The 15,681-nt window shown below is 46.8% G+C and overlaps 1 protein-coding gene across 1 annotated transcript in view; it reads right to left on the reverse strand.

Annotated features, from left to right (window-relative positions):
- LOC144733355 (phospholipid phosphatase-related protein type 5-like) overlaps positions 1–4,772 on the reverse strand; it is a 49,607-nt gene extending 44,835 nt beyond the window's left edge. Inside the window, exons 1-2 of the mRNA XM_078615216.1 lie at positions 4,647–4,772; positions 2,173–2,272 (exon numbers count right to left, since the gene is read on the reverse strand). Of these exons, the coding sequence (XP_078471342.1) occupies positions 2,173–2,238 (66 nt within the window). The 5' untranslated portion in view covers positions 2,239–2,272; positions 4,647–4,772. The remainder of the gene's footprint in view (positions 1–2,172; positions 2,273–4,646) is intronic.
- Between the last annotated feature and the right edge of the window lie 10,909 nt (positions 4,773–15,681).

The following is a 15,681-nucleotide window of genomic DNA, read 5'->3' on the forward strand; positions in this document are numbered from 1 at the left end:
GTATACAATGGAGGTCAACAGCCAGGACTGACCGAGGCAAATGCGGTGTCAGGCAATGTGTGAATCATATTTTGGGAGACAGTGTTGTCCGTTCTGTGCTTTGCCATTAAAATCCTACACAACGTTTGCATTGTTAAAAAAAATTAAAACGAACTATTATTTTACCACTGAGCTATATAGCTCTTCATAAAAAGCGACCTGGCCACAAACAATGGCTCAACAAAGTGGCTTCATCATCACGTGGAAATGTACAGCAGCCAAATAGTCTAAACGCGTGATGTTGATTCGAAATGTGGGGGGAAAAACCGGAGGACCTGGTGAAAACACCACGCGACCACGTGGAGATAGAACACTCCAAATATACAGGCGTCAGGGTCGGGATCGGGATGGAACCCACGACCTCCTGTATACCAAGCGAGGTAGTTAACATCTTGCCACCACAGCGCCCTAATTGTTTTTATTAGATTGACTAGTAAAATGTCACCTGTATATTATATCCCACACCACATTTACAACTGGATTTAGCATCCAGGAAATCCTCAACGAGTGAAGAGACTGTTTAAGGATGCTGCTTGCAATTGGATGTTTGGCCAATTCAAGTAAATGTCTCTCTTCCATGTGGCGAGGAAGCTTGATTTCCCAGATAAATCCTACACGGATGAGGGGGATAACACTCAAGCAGCCTAAACAGATGGGTTAAAAAAAAAACTTTGTTATGGTGCCATCACAACGTCCTCGCCACTACGACACACCAGCGAGTGGCGTTGGGATCCAAAAATATTCCAAAGGTGCTCCACTTTTCTCGTCAAGTGGGGCGATCACGTGAGGGGGGTAGGTGGGTACATGGGGCGGTCACGTGGGGAGGTCACGTGAGCGGGTGACGTGCGGGGTTCACGGTGGTTGTGCTGTTGTTTGGTTTTTAATGGATAAAACTGCATGAGTGCCCTGCGTACGCAAGGAATCCGGGCCACTTTGCACTTTTGCAATTTGTTTTTCCAGTTTAAAGTAAAGTTTAGTTAAAAAAGTAAAAATGAACAGCCGGGGAGTCGGCACGTGGCCTGCGAGCTGCGGTTCGGCCATCCCCCGGTCTATGCCTTCACTTGGAGGTCATTCTCCACGTCTGGCAGTCTTGTCTGGTGGACATCCATAGGAGTTCCACAGAGAAAACAACCGCTTCCCCGTGTGGCTTAGCACCAACAGCACCAAGGAGGCAGTTCGGAAGTCAAATCTAAAGGTGGAGCCCTGAAATTCCTTGCTCACGCCACTGCTGCTGGTGGAAGGATCTCTAATAGAAATAATTCTAGAAAGCCCTCTAGAACAGTGGTCCCCAACCTTTTGGCACCATGGACCGGTTTCGTGGAAGACATTTTTTTCATGGACCGGGGGGGGGGGTTCATCATTGGGTCTTTCCCCCTTTTCAAAGAACTCTCCAGCGACGTTTGTTTTTTACTCATTGTGGCTAGGGGTTAGATTGTGGGCTTACCAAAACTTTGACCGAGACAAGTGCGCAGTTCGGGAAAGAGGCGCGGACAAAAGTGGTAAATAAAATAATGGGCGGGCCACGCGCGGACTCACCGCTCACCTCCTGCTGTGCGGCCCGGGCCACGGACCGGTACCTAACAGGCCGCAGACCAGTACCAGTACCGGTCCGCGGCCCGGGGGTTGGGGACTCCTGCTCTAGAGGGTGTTTGGCCTACTCTTCCACGCAGCTGGGTGGATAGAGGTGGGGCGGTCGGGGTAGATTTAAGAAACTTTCACCATTGTTTCAACTGCCGCACGGAAAGATCAAACCAAGGTTGAATCGAACTGTCGATCTTCGTATTGCAAGTCCAGTAAGTTCAGTGTGCTAGCAATAACACCGTGGAAATTAAAACGTGTGTAACGCTATCCCTGCAGTGCTGGTGTCCCGTTCAACGCTGAATCTCGGATCGCGCAAGCGGCTCGGCTTTCATTTTCTTCAGAGAGGTGGCGCGCCGTTGATTTTAAAGACATCGCACTCACCATGGAGAGCCATAGCCACACGACTGCCACTCTCTATGTCGTGCTACAAGTCATCGGAATGGATTTGGAAGAAAACCCGATGACGTACGGCATTGGAATGGGAAAGGGATAAAAGGGAAAGGGGTAAAAGGGGAAGGGGTGAAAGAGACACGGGTAAATCAAGCAAGGCACCTCCACGAAGATAAAGCACGGGATGATGGAGTTGCTCCGTTGAACATCTGGCGCGTCTTTCGGCATGATGTCAGCAAGTCGTACCGCTCACCCGCCAATCCTTAACAACAACAAACACCACAGTTGATTACCTTCCCTCTGGTGTCTTTAATGTGGTACTGACTTCCATATATATAATAGATCAGTATATAAATAGGATTTGAAAATTGCAGCTGAATTATTTATATGTCGTAACTGCCACAGCAGTACTGCGAGTCAGAGGCTGTAACTTTTAACAACACTAAACATTTTAAAACTAAATATGAATAATTTAATTGAGCAACTTTTGACAATCCACTGCTGAACGAAGGTCTCTACTACACCCTGATGGTCGTGGGCATTGTTTTTACCATACTTCACCAAGCTGGTCAGTGAGAGTTGGTGAAGATGGTTGGCTACGGGATTTGTCCAGGACCATTTTGCAGTTTACTTATCACTCGCCACTCATGTTAGCCGTGACTGAGCCTCAGGCTCTGATTGCCAAATTCATAGCGCTGACCAATCACTGCACCACCCCTCCAGCCCTACAGGTTAATGCATGCAGTATGTAACACGTTAGCTTATTCTGTAAATTAATGAACAACGGACAAAACATTTTGACTTATTATGAAGGCCCACATTTTCTTGTATTCATAATTTATATGCATGCATTATGGTAAAGTACAACTTTTAAGAACGGTTTCTTGCCCTTAACAAGATTCAACTTTTTAAAGCAGACACGATTAAGAGTTTGTAGTGTTTAAACAAACGTGCTGTAATTAAATAGACGAATAATAAGGTAACTCATTTGTGTACATTTAAGCAATGATGGTAAGAAGCTAAGGCAGATTTAATTTGAATTAACTGCTTGCTCCTTGCCTGCTGCAATTTTAGTTGCCCAGTCAATCATATGACACGGTTGTTCACGTACAATATTGTGTGTGCGTGTTGGTGCCATTGTGAACTTTGTTCACTATATAAAGCTAAACATAGAGACACACACACAGAGAAACCTGGTCGAGTTTTAAAAGACTAATGGGGAAGTTATGTTCAAAATAATGACAGCAAATGACATGCTGAGTCTCAAGACTCATTTTCAGGATGGTTCTACTCCATTGGGATGTTTGGCCCATTTATGCCCCCAAAAATAATATGGAGTTTTGGCTTCGCGTGTGCGAGGGAGCGACACTTAGCACCGCCACCTCCTGGTCAAATCCCCGTATCCCCACACCGACAACTCCTGGCAAGCCCTACTGGAGGTGACGGTGGTGGTGGTGATGATCGCTAATCCAAACACTCACCAGTTTCGACCACCCCTCCTGCTTAGCTTGCAAGACCCGCTAATTATGGTAATTCGACTGTACATAAGGACTTGTTTGCGAGCACCTATTCACATGAATCATCTTTTGCGAGGCAGCCTAATCGTTGAACGCACATTAGGCTTTCACGACCAATGTTATTCATAATCAAGGGGGGGGGGAGTTGGGTGAGATCGCGTAAATATAAATGTGTCGTGAACCCACCACCACCCGACGCATCCAATCAGTAAGGTTCGTCACGTAGACAAAACGTGCCAATTAGTGACTTCATCATACACCGACAGTGTGTGTTGAGGTTAAGTAACTAGCCTCACAGCATTTGCACGATTAAAATGCTGCCTTTGCAAATCGCGGAGAGCAACTGCAATTGTCAAAGGCAGTAAGTAGCACTTTGTGTGTGACTGCACATCGAGGCACGCGCGCACGCACACGGATTGTCCGTCGGCGATGTTGTGCCAAGGAGCGCGCCTTCCGCCTGCCGCTTCATCAAATTCATATCGCGTAGAGCGATCGCGTGAGAAGAGATCAACGTTTGGTTTCACTGAAATAACAAAACAAAAAAACAAAACCCCGACCGATTCAACAGAGGAGACGGGCGTGCGGACGCACTCGTTGGCGAACATTCGCACCGATAATAAACGCATGCATGGTGAGATTGCTGATAGTTATAACGGGGCTTTAAATGAATTAAAGGCTGCATCGGCGAGCACAAACGACGAGGGAGTGTGTGTGGGGGGGTGTGGGGGTTTAGGTACCGCTCATCATAGCACGGCAGAACGAGTGGCAATCCCGACAACGGCTGGCGTGCCCTTTCATTCATTATTAACACTGCACAATAATCCGGAGCGAAGCCAAAAAAAATCAACTCGGAAACGTGGGCACGAACGTGCCCCGTTGGATTGCGCGCACGTGTCTACAGCAAAGAGCGTCAGACGAGCAGCAGCAGCACCGAGATGAGGCCCAACGTGGCACGCAACACACGAATTCGGTCGTCGTCAGCGGCGGGCACTAGCGGAACAATGCAACCTGCTAGATGACAGCAAACGCAACACCACAGGCGCGTGCGCACTCATTCATCTACCCCCGCCGCTTGCATTCATTCCGACCACTCGTAGTAGCAGCAGCAGCAGCAAATACCGTGGGGTTTTTGGGTCCTCGGCGGAGTGATGTGATGTCGCCGGTTGGTATCCAGTCCCGTCCCAGCCTCCCACCAGAAAGACTGCGTCTGCTGTGATGGAGGCACGTTTACCCGGCCATTTTCTATACGAGGGCTGTAGCTGGGTGGCTTTTTTTTCTGGATAGCTCCCCTTTCCAATTGCCAGCCACGTCTCCTCCTCCCCCTCTCCTCCTCCTCCTGCTCCCTCCCTCTCTCCTCTCTCTCTCTCTCCACTGCCCCTTCCCCCCTCCTCCCCTCTGTCCGCTGTCGCCGCGTGTCCCTGATTTAGCGTTTACAGGCGTCCGTGGAGCCGCCCGTGCCTCGGGTGGTGCGGGCTGAATGTACAACACCCCTCCACCCACCCACCCCAACCACCTCCTCCCCGAGCGAGAAAGGAGAAGCGAAAACAACAAAATATCTAAATAGTAATTATAGATATGTGTGTGTAGAGAGAGAGAGGACACGGATGCAGAGGGATAGGGGCGGGGGGTGGTGGTTCTTTCTTCGGGTGTGCCTGATGCTCTCTGCACGCGCGAGGCGCTAGACTTCGTGCTTTGGAGACCAAGGATTCACACACAATACGAATGGTTTAGGCGCTTTCATCACATCGCGAGCTGGTGCGTGTGAGGAGGAGTGGAATACCCCCCCCCCCCCCCATTGTGCTAGAAGCCCCCCAGCCGGCAGCGCGTTTGCTGCTTGCAATGCAGAATTGGGTCCGCGGTTCGATTCCCGCAAGCCGGCCTGGTTACACTGTGTAACAATTGTATTTATTTTTTGTTCCTGGGTAGTAAGTGTTATTTCCTTATTGCTTATGCCTCAAAAGTACATAAAATGGTTATTATTCCCCACAAACTTCGCTTTTGTAACCAGGACAGTGATTTACCTATTTTCTGGAACATTCCAGATATATTCAGTGCTGAGTAAACTTGGAGTAACTTCTAAAATATTCTAGAACTTTACAGTAATATAAATAGTAGTATAAATACAGGGGCCTTAAGCCCACCAGTTCAGTTTATTTCCAGCTGCCTTAGTGGATACATATTTGCATTTTTCTGAGATGGCATCAAGAGGCTGCAAGCATCCGGCAGACGCATTTTGCTATATCTACGGCCAATTTATCAAGGCAAGAGCGAAAAAGTACTCTGTGGAAGCATCTGCTAAGATGTGTGAGGCCTACAATGCATATTTCGGCATGCGAGCAATGCAAAAAAAACTTTGGAAGGTATGATGGACAATTGTTGCTCGGAATTTTATGTTATAAAATGTGTTAAAATTAGTAAAATTGTAAAAGTATTTAATTTTAAAATGTTTAACAAATTTAAATGTTATTGAAAACATATATCATATATCAAAAATGTTGCGAGAATCTCTTGCACATTAGTCATGGGTGAAATAAATGTATTTTTGTAGGATGGTACAGAGAAGAAAAGAGAGCCATAAAGTTCACTGTCCCAAGAATTTAGAAGAAACTCACTGACCACTCAAGCAACTGCTACTTCTGCATGGTGGACCCTTCCAAACGTCGGACTGGCAAGAATGAACCTGCTATCACATATCCGGACCTTCCTTCATCGATTTCCCCGCTGCCATACTGCCATGAGCTCCCCGTACCCACTCCTCCGGAGAGAGAGCAGCCGTCTTTATAAGAGAGCAGCAAGTCAGAGAGCGAGGAAGACGTTGTAGATCCAGATGACAATTTCAGAGGTGGAGCTGAGAGAAACCCATACTACCCCAACCAAAAATACCTCAACTACTTGATCAGAGATCTTGGTTTCACCAAGTCCAATGCCGAGCTTTTGACGTCTAGGCTCAAGCAGTAGAACTTGTTGGATAAAAGTGTGCAAGTCGCAGATCAGAGGAAGCATCACCAACCTTTTTGCAGCTTCTTCACCCGTCAAGATGAACTCTGCTTCTGCCACAATGTGACCGGTCTGTTCATGGCAATCGGAATCGCCGGTAACCAGAATGAGTGGCGCCTCTTCATTGACAGCTCATCCAGGAGCCTCAAAGCCGTTCTGCTCCATAATAGTAACAAGTACCCATCTCTTCCCCTGGCTCACTCGGTGCCCCACAAAGAGGATTACAACAGCATCAAGACCTTGCTGGACGCCTTTAAGTATGATGAGTATGGCTGGGAGGTCATCGGAGACTTCAAAATGGCGGCATTCCTGATGGGTCTCAAAGGCGGTTTTACCAAGTTTACCTGCTATCTTTGCCTTTGGGACAGCAGGGACACCAAGGCGCACTACCACAGGCGGGACTGGCCACAGCGGACCAAGTTCTATGTGGGGAGGAACAACGTCAAGTGGGAGCCACTGGTGGACCCCCGGAAGGTGCTGATGCCACCACTGCACATCAAATTGGGCCTTATGAAACAATTCGTCAGAACTGTAGATAAGGAGTCGGCAGCCTTCAAGTACCATCAATACTTCTTCCCTAATCTGTCTGAGGCAAAGGTCAAAGCCGGTGTCTTTGCCGGACCACAGATAAAGAAGATCCTGGAGTGCAATGAATTCCACAAGAAGCTCACTAGTAAGGACAAAGCGGCTTGGAACAGCTTTGTCGCAGTGGTTTGTGGCTTCCTGGGCATTCACAAGGTCAAAACTACGTGGAGCTGGTTGAGACTGGTGAAGAACTACGGCACAATGGGCTGTAGGATGTCCCTCAAAGTCCATATCCTTGATGCTCATCTTGATAAATTCAAGGAGAACATGGGAGCGTACTCGAAGGAGCAAGGCGAGCGCTTCCACCAGGATATACTGGACTTTGAGTGCCGCTACCAAGGACAGTATAACGAGAACATGATGGGAGACTACATTTGGGGGCTGATTCGTGAAAGTGATATACAGTATAATCGTAAATCTCGAAAAACTACTCACTTCTAAATCTTTAGTAGTAATTTTTGTATTACTTTAGTATAAATACATGTTAATTTTGATTAACATTTTGTTTTTCTGACTTTTTTGTGAATGAAAAGACGAGGTCGCACGTTTTCTCATTGAAAATAGGCAAATTTGAAAATATCACTGTACTGGTCACAAAAGCAAAGTTTGTGGGGAATAATAGCTATTTTCTCTACGTTTTAGGCATAAGCAATTATGAAATAACACTTATAATACCCAGGAACAAAAATTGTGTTACATAGTGTTATTACTGTGTATTGATTAACCGTTAAATTCGAAAACCAAAACCATACCCCCATCCCCACCACCATTGTGGCATGGCCTTGCAATAGCGCGTTTGCGCTTGGAATGCAGAATTAGGTTCGCGGTTCGAATCCCGCAAGCTGCCCTGGTTATTACTGCCGTGTGTATTGATTAACCGTTAAATTCGACAAACCAACCATACCCCCATCCCCACCACCATTGTGGTATGGCTTAGCGATAGCACATTTGTCGTTTCTTCTTGTTGTTGTTGCAGAGGTCCGCGGTTCGAATCCAACAAGCCGCCCTGGTTATTACTGCCGAATGTATTAACCGTTACATTCGAAAACCAAAGTGCTGTGTACCCAGTTGAGATAACCATGACACTGCGGCAACACTCCCCAAATATGGTCCAGCCAGCGGTAGTGCATTTGCCACTTATTGCCGAATGTATTTTGTTTGCGGTTTGACTCCATAATGCTGCCCTGGTGATTATTGCCGGATGTGTTAACCATTAAATTGGAAAAGTCAAGTATACTCCCACACCCCTCCCCCACACCAGTAATCCAGCGTTAAGTCGTTAGCTGATTGTTGCGGTGATTTGCGGTTCAATTCCCATAGGCCACCCTTGTTATTACCGTAAAAAAATACGCACCACCTGTTTTTTTTTACAGTGGACGTCGATTCCCCTGACGTCATTCGAAATGAGACAGGCCATTGAGCGCAGGCAATACGGGGTCCAACATTTTTGCCAATTGAAAAAAATATATTCCACCGCAGATACTCCACTTTCGCATTACACAGAACAGCATCACAGCACTGCGAATTTACCGCAGACTGTGTCTGTGAATCACGGCGCTCTCGTGGTATCCTCGGCCTACAATAACAATGGCGCGAATACCAACCGTACTACGTTCTAATTATCATGCAAATTATAATCCGCCCCCCACTGCATCTCCATGCCGTGCGTGGCTTTTGTTTGACCCACTGACGGTCCAACGGCTCTCATTGTCTCGTCCCAACCCCGCGCCCGTAAACTTCCCATGCCACACAAATTGCGAAATCCGATTATGTTTCTAGTAGATTATATGCGTGTCCGTTATTTTACGTAAATATATCTCACTGTACTGTGATCTTCCCGTATTTTGGTGACGATTATCTGAACCGATCCTGGGCCTCCCCTAGGTCGACACAGCTTCAAAATGAGTACCTGGTGCGGTCTGTAAACATCGCCACTGAGGAGACAAAGGCGGTCCGGCGTGGTGATGGCCACCCACCCCCTCGTGTACCGTCGCGGCCCTCATACGTGATCGCTAACAGCACTTGCCCCAATAGTTTATTAAAGGCTAGACGAGGGATCTTTGTCTTTGATACTCTTCAAATGAAGGGCCTCCACTAGAGGGAGCTTCACAAGAAGGTGTATATTGGCCGACTCTTTGAGGAAGCGGTAACCAGACATCCAAGATGTGGGAATAGGCTACCGACACTTGGGGAGTGGGAAACCCACACTCTGTGCCCCACCACACACGTGACCATTTATACTGTTGGGGGGGGGGGTCAGAGGTCAGGTGGTTTTCAGAAACTTGCATCAGGAGACAGATTCGAACCGTTCCACTACGCCAGCTCTCCCCGAGTACGACTGAATTTCACGTAGCCTTTTGTCCGGGTCCATTTAATTCGGCTTCACTTGGAATGGATGGCACGTAACGTGACCACCTTCAGAGCGTAACGGGTATACTGGGCGTGGTGTGCCGACTGCGTAAATATATCTCTTTTTTGTTATGCAGGGTTTACCGATCCGACCAGATTCTGTTGAAATAAAGTCCTGGGTGTCCGTAAGGAGCGTACCATAGGCTGTGTTGATCGAGATTCAAGAGGACGTCTACTCAGGAGATGGAATGATGCAAAAATGTTGTGTGAAGTTTGCCGGGTGAGGTTGTCGCATTGCGAGATAATGAGAGGCGTTAGCAGCCTGGGGGAAGCCCTCATCCAGCAGTGGATTGACCATCACTTATGATGATGATGATGGTGTTGCAAATCTTCACTTGTACAATACAGTACAGCGAAGCGAGCTGGCAGTAAGAATCGTGGAGGAGAGGTGATGTATAGTGCACAATACGAACTCGTTATAATTCCTCTTATCTCCGCTGGTTTTATAGACTATCCCATCTGTTATTAATCCCCTTATGAGATCAGGGTTTTAGGTTCAACTCGGTGGAGAGACACATGCTTGCGGCTACAATGAGAGACAGAAAGGATAATCGAAGATTAGGGGACATATCGCAGCTTAATGACAATTAATACTGTTCCCGAAAGTGGACTTGGGCAGGATATGTGGCTCGATGGCATGGCTGTGGGCCCATGGTCAAGAATAATAACGGAGTGGTAGCCAAGGAACCGAACGCATCCGATGGGACATCGACAGTGGAGATGGAGCGATAAATCAGCTCGTGTATTATAGCAGCTGCTGCGCGGAGTAGTACATTGCAGGATGGTGAAAGATGACACTAGATTCATCCAGCAGTGTATTTCACCATGGCTGATGATGTTTTGTTTGGGGTTTATTCTGATATCCAAGAGGCACATCTCATCGGAATGAGAACCAGGAGTAGATAAAACATTGCTTCCCGTCATATGAATGTGGAATTTCCACTGGTTTCTCAATATCACCAACGGAGTTGGACCGAGCCCCTTTGATAATTTGGCGTGGTACTTTGATTCCATCTAACAAAAGCCAGGCTCTGGGCTGGGTACAGCCCTTAATCCACTGCTGGATGAATACCTCCCCGCATCTTTTGGTCATACCTTTTTATTTCACGAGACTTCACTATGCTGGTCAGATTAAATTGGTGAATGTGATATGTTGCTTGCCTCTGATGTTAGCCTTAGCCAGGAATCAAATTCAGGTGGCTGGGTTCACAAGCCACTGCGCCACCACTCCACTCCACATAGGAGGCATTAAGAAGATTCCCACCTAAAGGAGATGGAGCTATGAAAACGATCCGTGTGCAGGTCGGTAGATTATGTCGTAGGACTGACGTTAGATGGCTGCGTGGAACATCGAGCCGGCACTTCATCCAACAGTAGATTGGCTATGGCTCATGATAATGATGAACATACACTAAATGCACCGGTAAAAATTAATATTAAAAAAATAACTGAACTTTGTCTCCACACGCGACGGAAGGCCAAAGTTAATCGGCGCTGACTCAAATTGACGAACGAATTTTTCCTTCCCTCTGAAAATGCCCTGCAGTGAGTGCTTTTGCGCACGATTGCATTTCATGAATATCGCGGACTCGACGTGACTTAAGAGGCTTTTTAAAATATAGGCCAGCTGATAATATAAGCGAACCCCATGAGGCACAACGTATAGTACAATTCAATCAGTGCGCTTTCTATAGAGCTTCTAAATACAACTGTATATTGTCGAGATGCTGTACAAACAACAGTGCAGTGGTACATGCGCATCACGTAGTCAGTAAATTTTGTTCCAGAGATATAACAGAGAAGACGGATAGAATGCTGGCCAGTGGCGCAGTAACGACATCATCAGCTCAGGAGGTGCGAAAATCGGTCAGGTGGGGCGACAGTATTTGTTTTGCGCAATTTTGCGAAAGCCAAACACGTTTCTCCTCTAATTACATCAAAATAAAAGCGTGGAATGTAAATGAAAGCATTATCTTCAAAATAAAAAAAAATAAACCGCGTTAAAAAAAATAAACCGCGTTTAATTAAAAATTAAATAAACCGCGTTTAATATTTTTTGGTTATTTGACACGGTTGTCCAAAACAAATCGCATGGTGGTTGTCAAGGGGGCCCCAAATCGTAGCACTGGCCACCGTGGGGAGAGGAGCAAGGCACCACCTGCCTGCCCCCACGCTCGTTACGCTACCGGTGCTGGTAGTGACTAGGAACGTGCTCTGTAATCCAACACTGTGGGTTTGGTGGATGGCACAGCTGCTGTGCAACTCCCTGTGGACGTACAGGTGCCATACCCTGGCTCGTCTGGAAACGGCGATACACCAACTTGTTGAAGTCAACTGTTCCATCTGAATATGGTAGCGTTTGCCCCTAGCCTGGTTTCCTCCCACATGTAAAACACTCATGAATTGGACGATTATCCTTTCATATATAGAGAGGACCACAGAGCTTGGGGGCCGTTCATAAATGACGTCACTCGATTTTGGACGATTTTTAACTCCCCCCCCCCCCTCGTCACACGGCGTCACAAAAAGTCAAAAATGACGTCACAAAGCTCTGCCCCCCCCAAATAAAACATACTTCAAATCGCTTTAAACTATTGTCATTGTAGTGCGTATTTAATGTGGCGCTGCACTCTGATGTTGTAGGAGAAAACATTTATTAAAAAGTATATTTAATTAAGTAGAACGTGTTGTCTATATTTATTTAAAGTTTCGCATTTTGATGTGACGTCACATTTCTCAAACCCCCTCCCCCCCTCGTCACACATCGTCACAAATGTCTGACCCCCCCCCCCCCCCATGTGCGTGACGTCATTTATGGACGGCCCCTTGGGACATTTTTTGCTAGCACCGGCTCACTGCCTGACTGCTGCCTTCCCACTGATATGTCCTGTGTGTTGAACTTCTTTCGCACCGTACGTAGGCGCGGGGGGAAGGACAACAAACTAAGCAAGAAAAGCATGCGTTATCAATCTAGATCAGTGGCTTCGTAACATCGAAAGGAAGAGCGTTCCAGACGGCCGCAGGAGTGCTTCTTGCAAGAGCACAGCGAGGATTATATCGGAGTTCGCGTGATGCTTTGCGCTCCCTGACGAGATCAGTTAAGGTACTGTGGTACATTCGTTCGACTGACGATGCCTTTTCATTTGAGTCGGAGTCTCTCTCGTTGAGAGTGAGCGAATGCGGTGCAGCGCCGCGTTACAAGTCGACATTATTGACAGAGGACAAGAAGGAGTTTTCGAGACTGAATTTTCCAGGTAAGGTCTCACATACACGAATCTAAAGCTATACACATTTCCAAATCATTTAGCACACATATTATTTAATTATTTCGGTAAAGTCACGTAGGTGAAAAAAAAATCATTTCTTATTTTATTTTAATTATTTATTTTATTTATCTTATTTTTAATATATTTTTTTTATTTTCACCTACGTGACTTTACCGAAAGAACCAAAGAGTAAGGATCCTTGCAGTCACGAAAACGTCAAATCTAGAAACATTCAGCAATTATTTTTTTAAATACTTATTTCGTCGTAGATGTATGCCTGTACACGTGTATAGTAGTATACTCGGTGCAGTCGCAAACTGCTGTGGTCGAAGTGGTGGGCAGGAGAGGGCAGTGGAGTAAAAAAAATTGTACTGTACAGTACTTTCTATGCTCCCACAGCGATGTTCCCCGCCTTCACCACCGACACGCATTGACCAGCGTAGAGAAGGATGGTAAACAAAAATAATAATAATTATGACGCCCTGTCATCCAGCAGCGGTGAGACAACTCTGTCACCAGTGTCTGCACGAGAACAAAAGACACATCAAGTGCAGTGTGATTGTGCACTTCATTTGGCCATCGTGTAGCGTCTGTGCGACGAACATTGTTACTCTCCATAATGCAGGGTGTTTACTGGTCCGTCGTGCAGGGAGGGGCTGGGTGGGGAGGGAGGGGCTGGGTGGGGAGGGTGGGGCTGGGTGGGGAGGGGAGGATGGGGAGGGTGGGGAGGGGCTGGGTGGGGAGGGTGGAGCTGGGTGGGGGGTGGGGGGGGGTGGGGAGGGGCTGGTCACCCCGTGGTGCCCTTATAAAGCTCAACGTTTAACCTACTCACGCCGGCTTGTGCCCGCCCTCACAGTCGGCCATATTTGCGGAATACACCACGCCGCCGTTGACCCTGGCCATTGACCGAGCAACCCAACGTTCCTATCAGCTCCCTCCGCAGGAATGTGTTTACTGGATTAGATCGTGTAAATATATAAATGTGTCGTTAAAACCCGCCACCACCCGACACAGCCAACGAGTAAGGGTTGTTACGTAAACAGAACGTGGCCAAATCGTCACTAGTACAGCACATAGGTGGTCGCCTGATGAAGATAGTTGTAATTACTGGCGAAACGTCGTACTCAGGTTGTAAATGTTGTGGCTTGGCTCTCCAACACACCGGTGTGCTGTACTAGTACACTACACTATACACTACATTATACACTACACTACTATACACGACACTATACACTACATTATACACTACACTACTATACACTACACTATACACTACATTATACACTACACTTTACACTACTATACACTACACTACTATACACTACACTATACACTACACTACACAGTGCTGTACCAGTGACGAATTGGCTTTTCCTGTTTAACGTGACAACCCTTACTAGTTGGCTGTGTCGGGTGGTGGCGGGTTTTAACGACACTTTAATATATTTACGCGATCTAACCCAGTAAAAAAAAACCTCTTATGGATGATATTGGTCGCGAAAGTCAACGTGTCGAACATTACTACTCTCATTATGCAGAACGAGTGGGAACGTGCTGCCCTGCACGGTGTGGACGCGGAGCTCGCTTGCACGGCATCTCAGATGTAGCTCCTCGATGTCCGCTTCCGCGGGCCGATGGCTTCACAATGCAACCTCGCTCTGCGAGAGATGCGAACGGATGTCTCTTCTCGTGGCACAATGGGGATAACAGCGACGGCTCGGAAATATGTTTTATTCGTTTGTTTAAATACTTTTGCATGGGCAAATTTATTGAAACGACCGAACGTCGCACGCCAGGTCACCATTGTAACAATTGCTGCGGTTGGGCGTGAGAAGAGGAGGAGAGGGAAGAGGGAGGGGTGAGGATTTTCAAAGGTTGGAGAATTCCAAGTCGAGCATTGAATGGGGGTGGTGGTGGTGGTGTTGGGGGTGGAGGAATAAATCGAAGGCAAGGCAATGGCGCGCCCTTGGTGTGATTACGACCGCCGTTCAGTTCTCTACCCATCGCCAAAGTCGTCGCCGTTCTCGTCGTCGAATTCGTCATAATTCCCGACGCACGTCAATCTTGACGGATCGCTTGACAGCTTGCGGAAGAAGCCGAGCGTTCGACTCCATCGTTTGTATTCCCCAAGACAGACAGAGAGAGAGAGACACATTTTTTTACGTTCATATTCGTATACACGCGAGCTTCGGAATAAGACGCAACACCCAGGCCACGATATATTTTACGATTTTTTTTTTAAACATATATTAATATACTTGTCTTTCACGCACCGTCATCGCCATAGTGTGTATCGAATTCAGTTGTATTAGATAGCAAACACTGAAGTGTATTAATACACCGGCGTAAAACGGTGTGGACAAATAGATATTCTACTCCGGCATACATACCCACTGCAGTATATATATTGGATATATATATAAACAGTATATATAGACTGTATATAAACTGCAGTACATTTGTATAGTATATGTATACTGTAGCACTGTAGCGGGCCAGACGACGCGAAATCCAGCGGCAGCATCTTCTCTATCTCCTCTCGTAAGTAGGTCACTCGTGTGATGTGTGAGTGTGACACACACACACTAACATGTAGTGTGAGTGTGACAGACACACACTAACATGTAGTGTGAGTGTGACAGACACACACTAACATGTAGTGTGAGTGTGACAGACACACTAACATGTAGTGTGAGTGTGACAGACACACACTAACATGTAGTGTGAGTGTGACAGACACACTAACATGTAGTGTGAGTGTGAGACACACACTAACATGTAGTGTGAGAGTGACACACACACACTAACATGTAGTGTGAGTGTGACAGACACACACTAACATGTAGTGTGAGTGTGACAGACACACTAACATGTAGTGTGAGTGTGACAGACACACT

This window comes from Lampetra planeri, chromosome 46, assembly GCF_965212315.1.
Source record: "Lampetra planeri chromosome 46, kcLamPlan1.2.h2, whole genome shotgun sequence".
In the NCBI taxonomy this organism is placed as follows: Eukaryota; Metazoa; Chordata; class Hyperoartia; order Petromyzontiformes; family Petromyzontidae; genus Lampetra; species Lampetra planeri.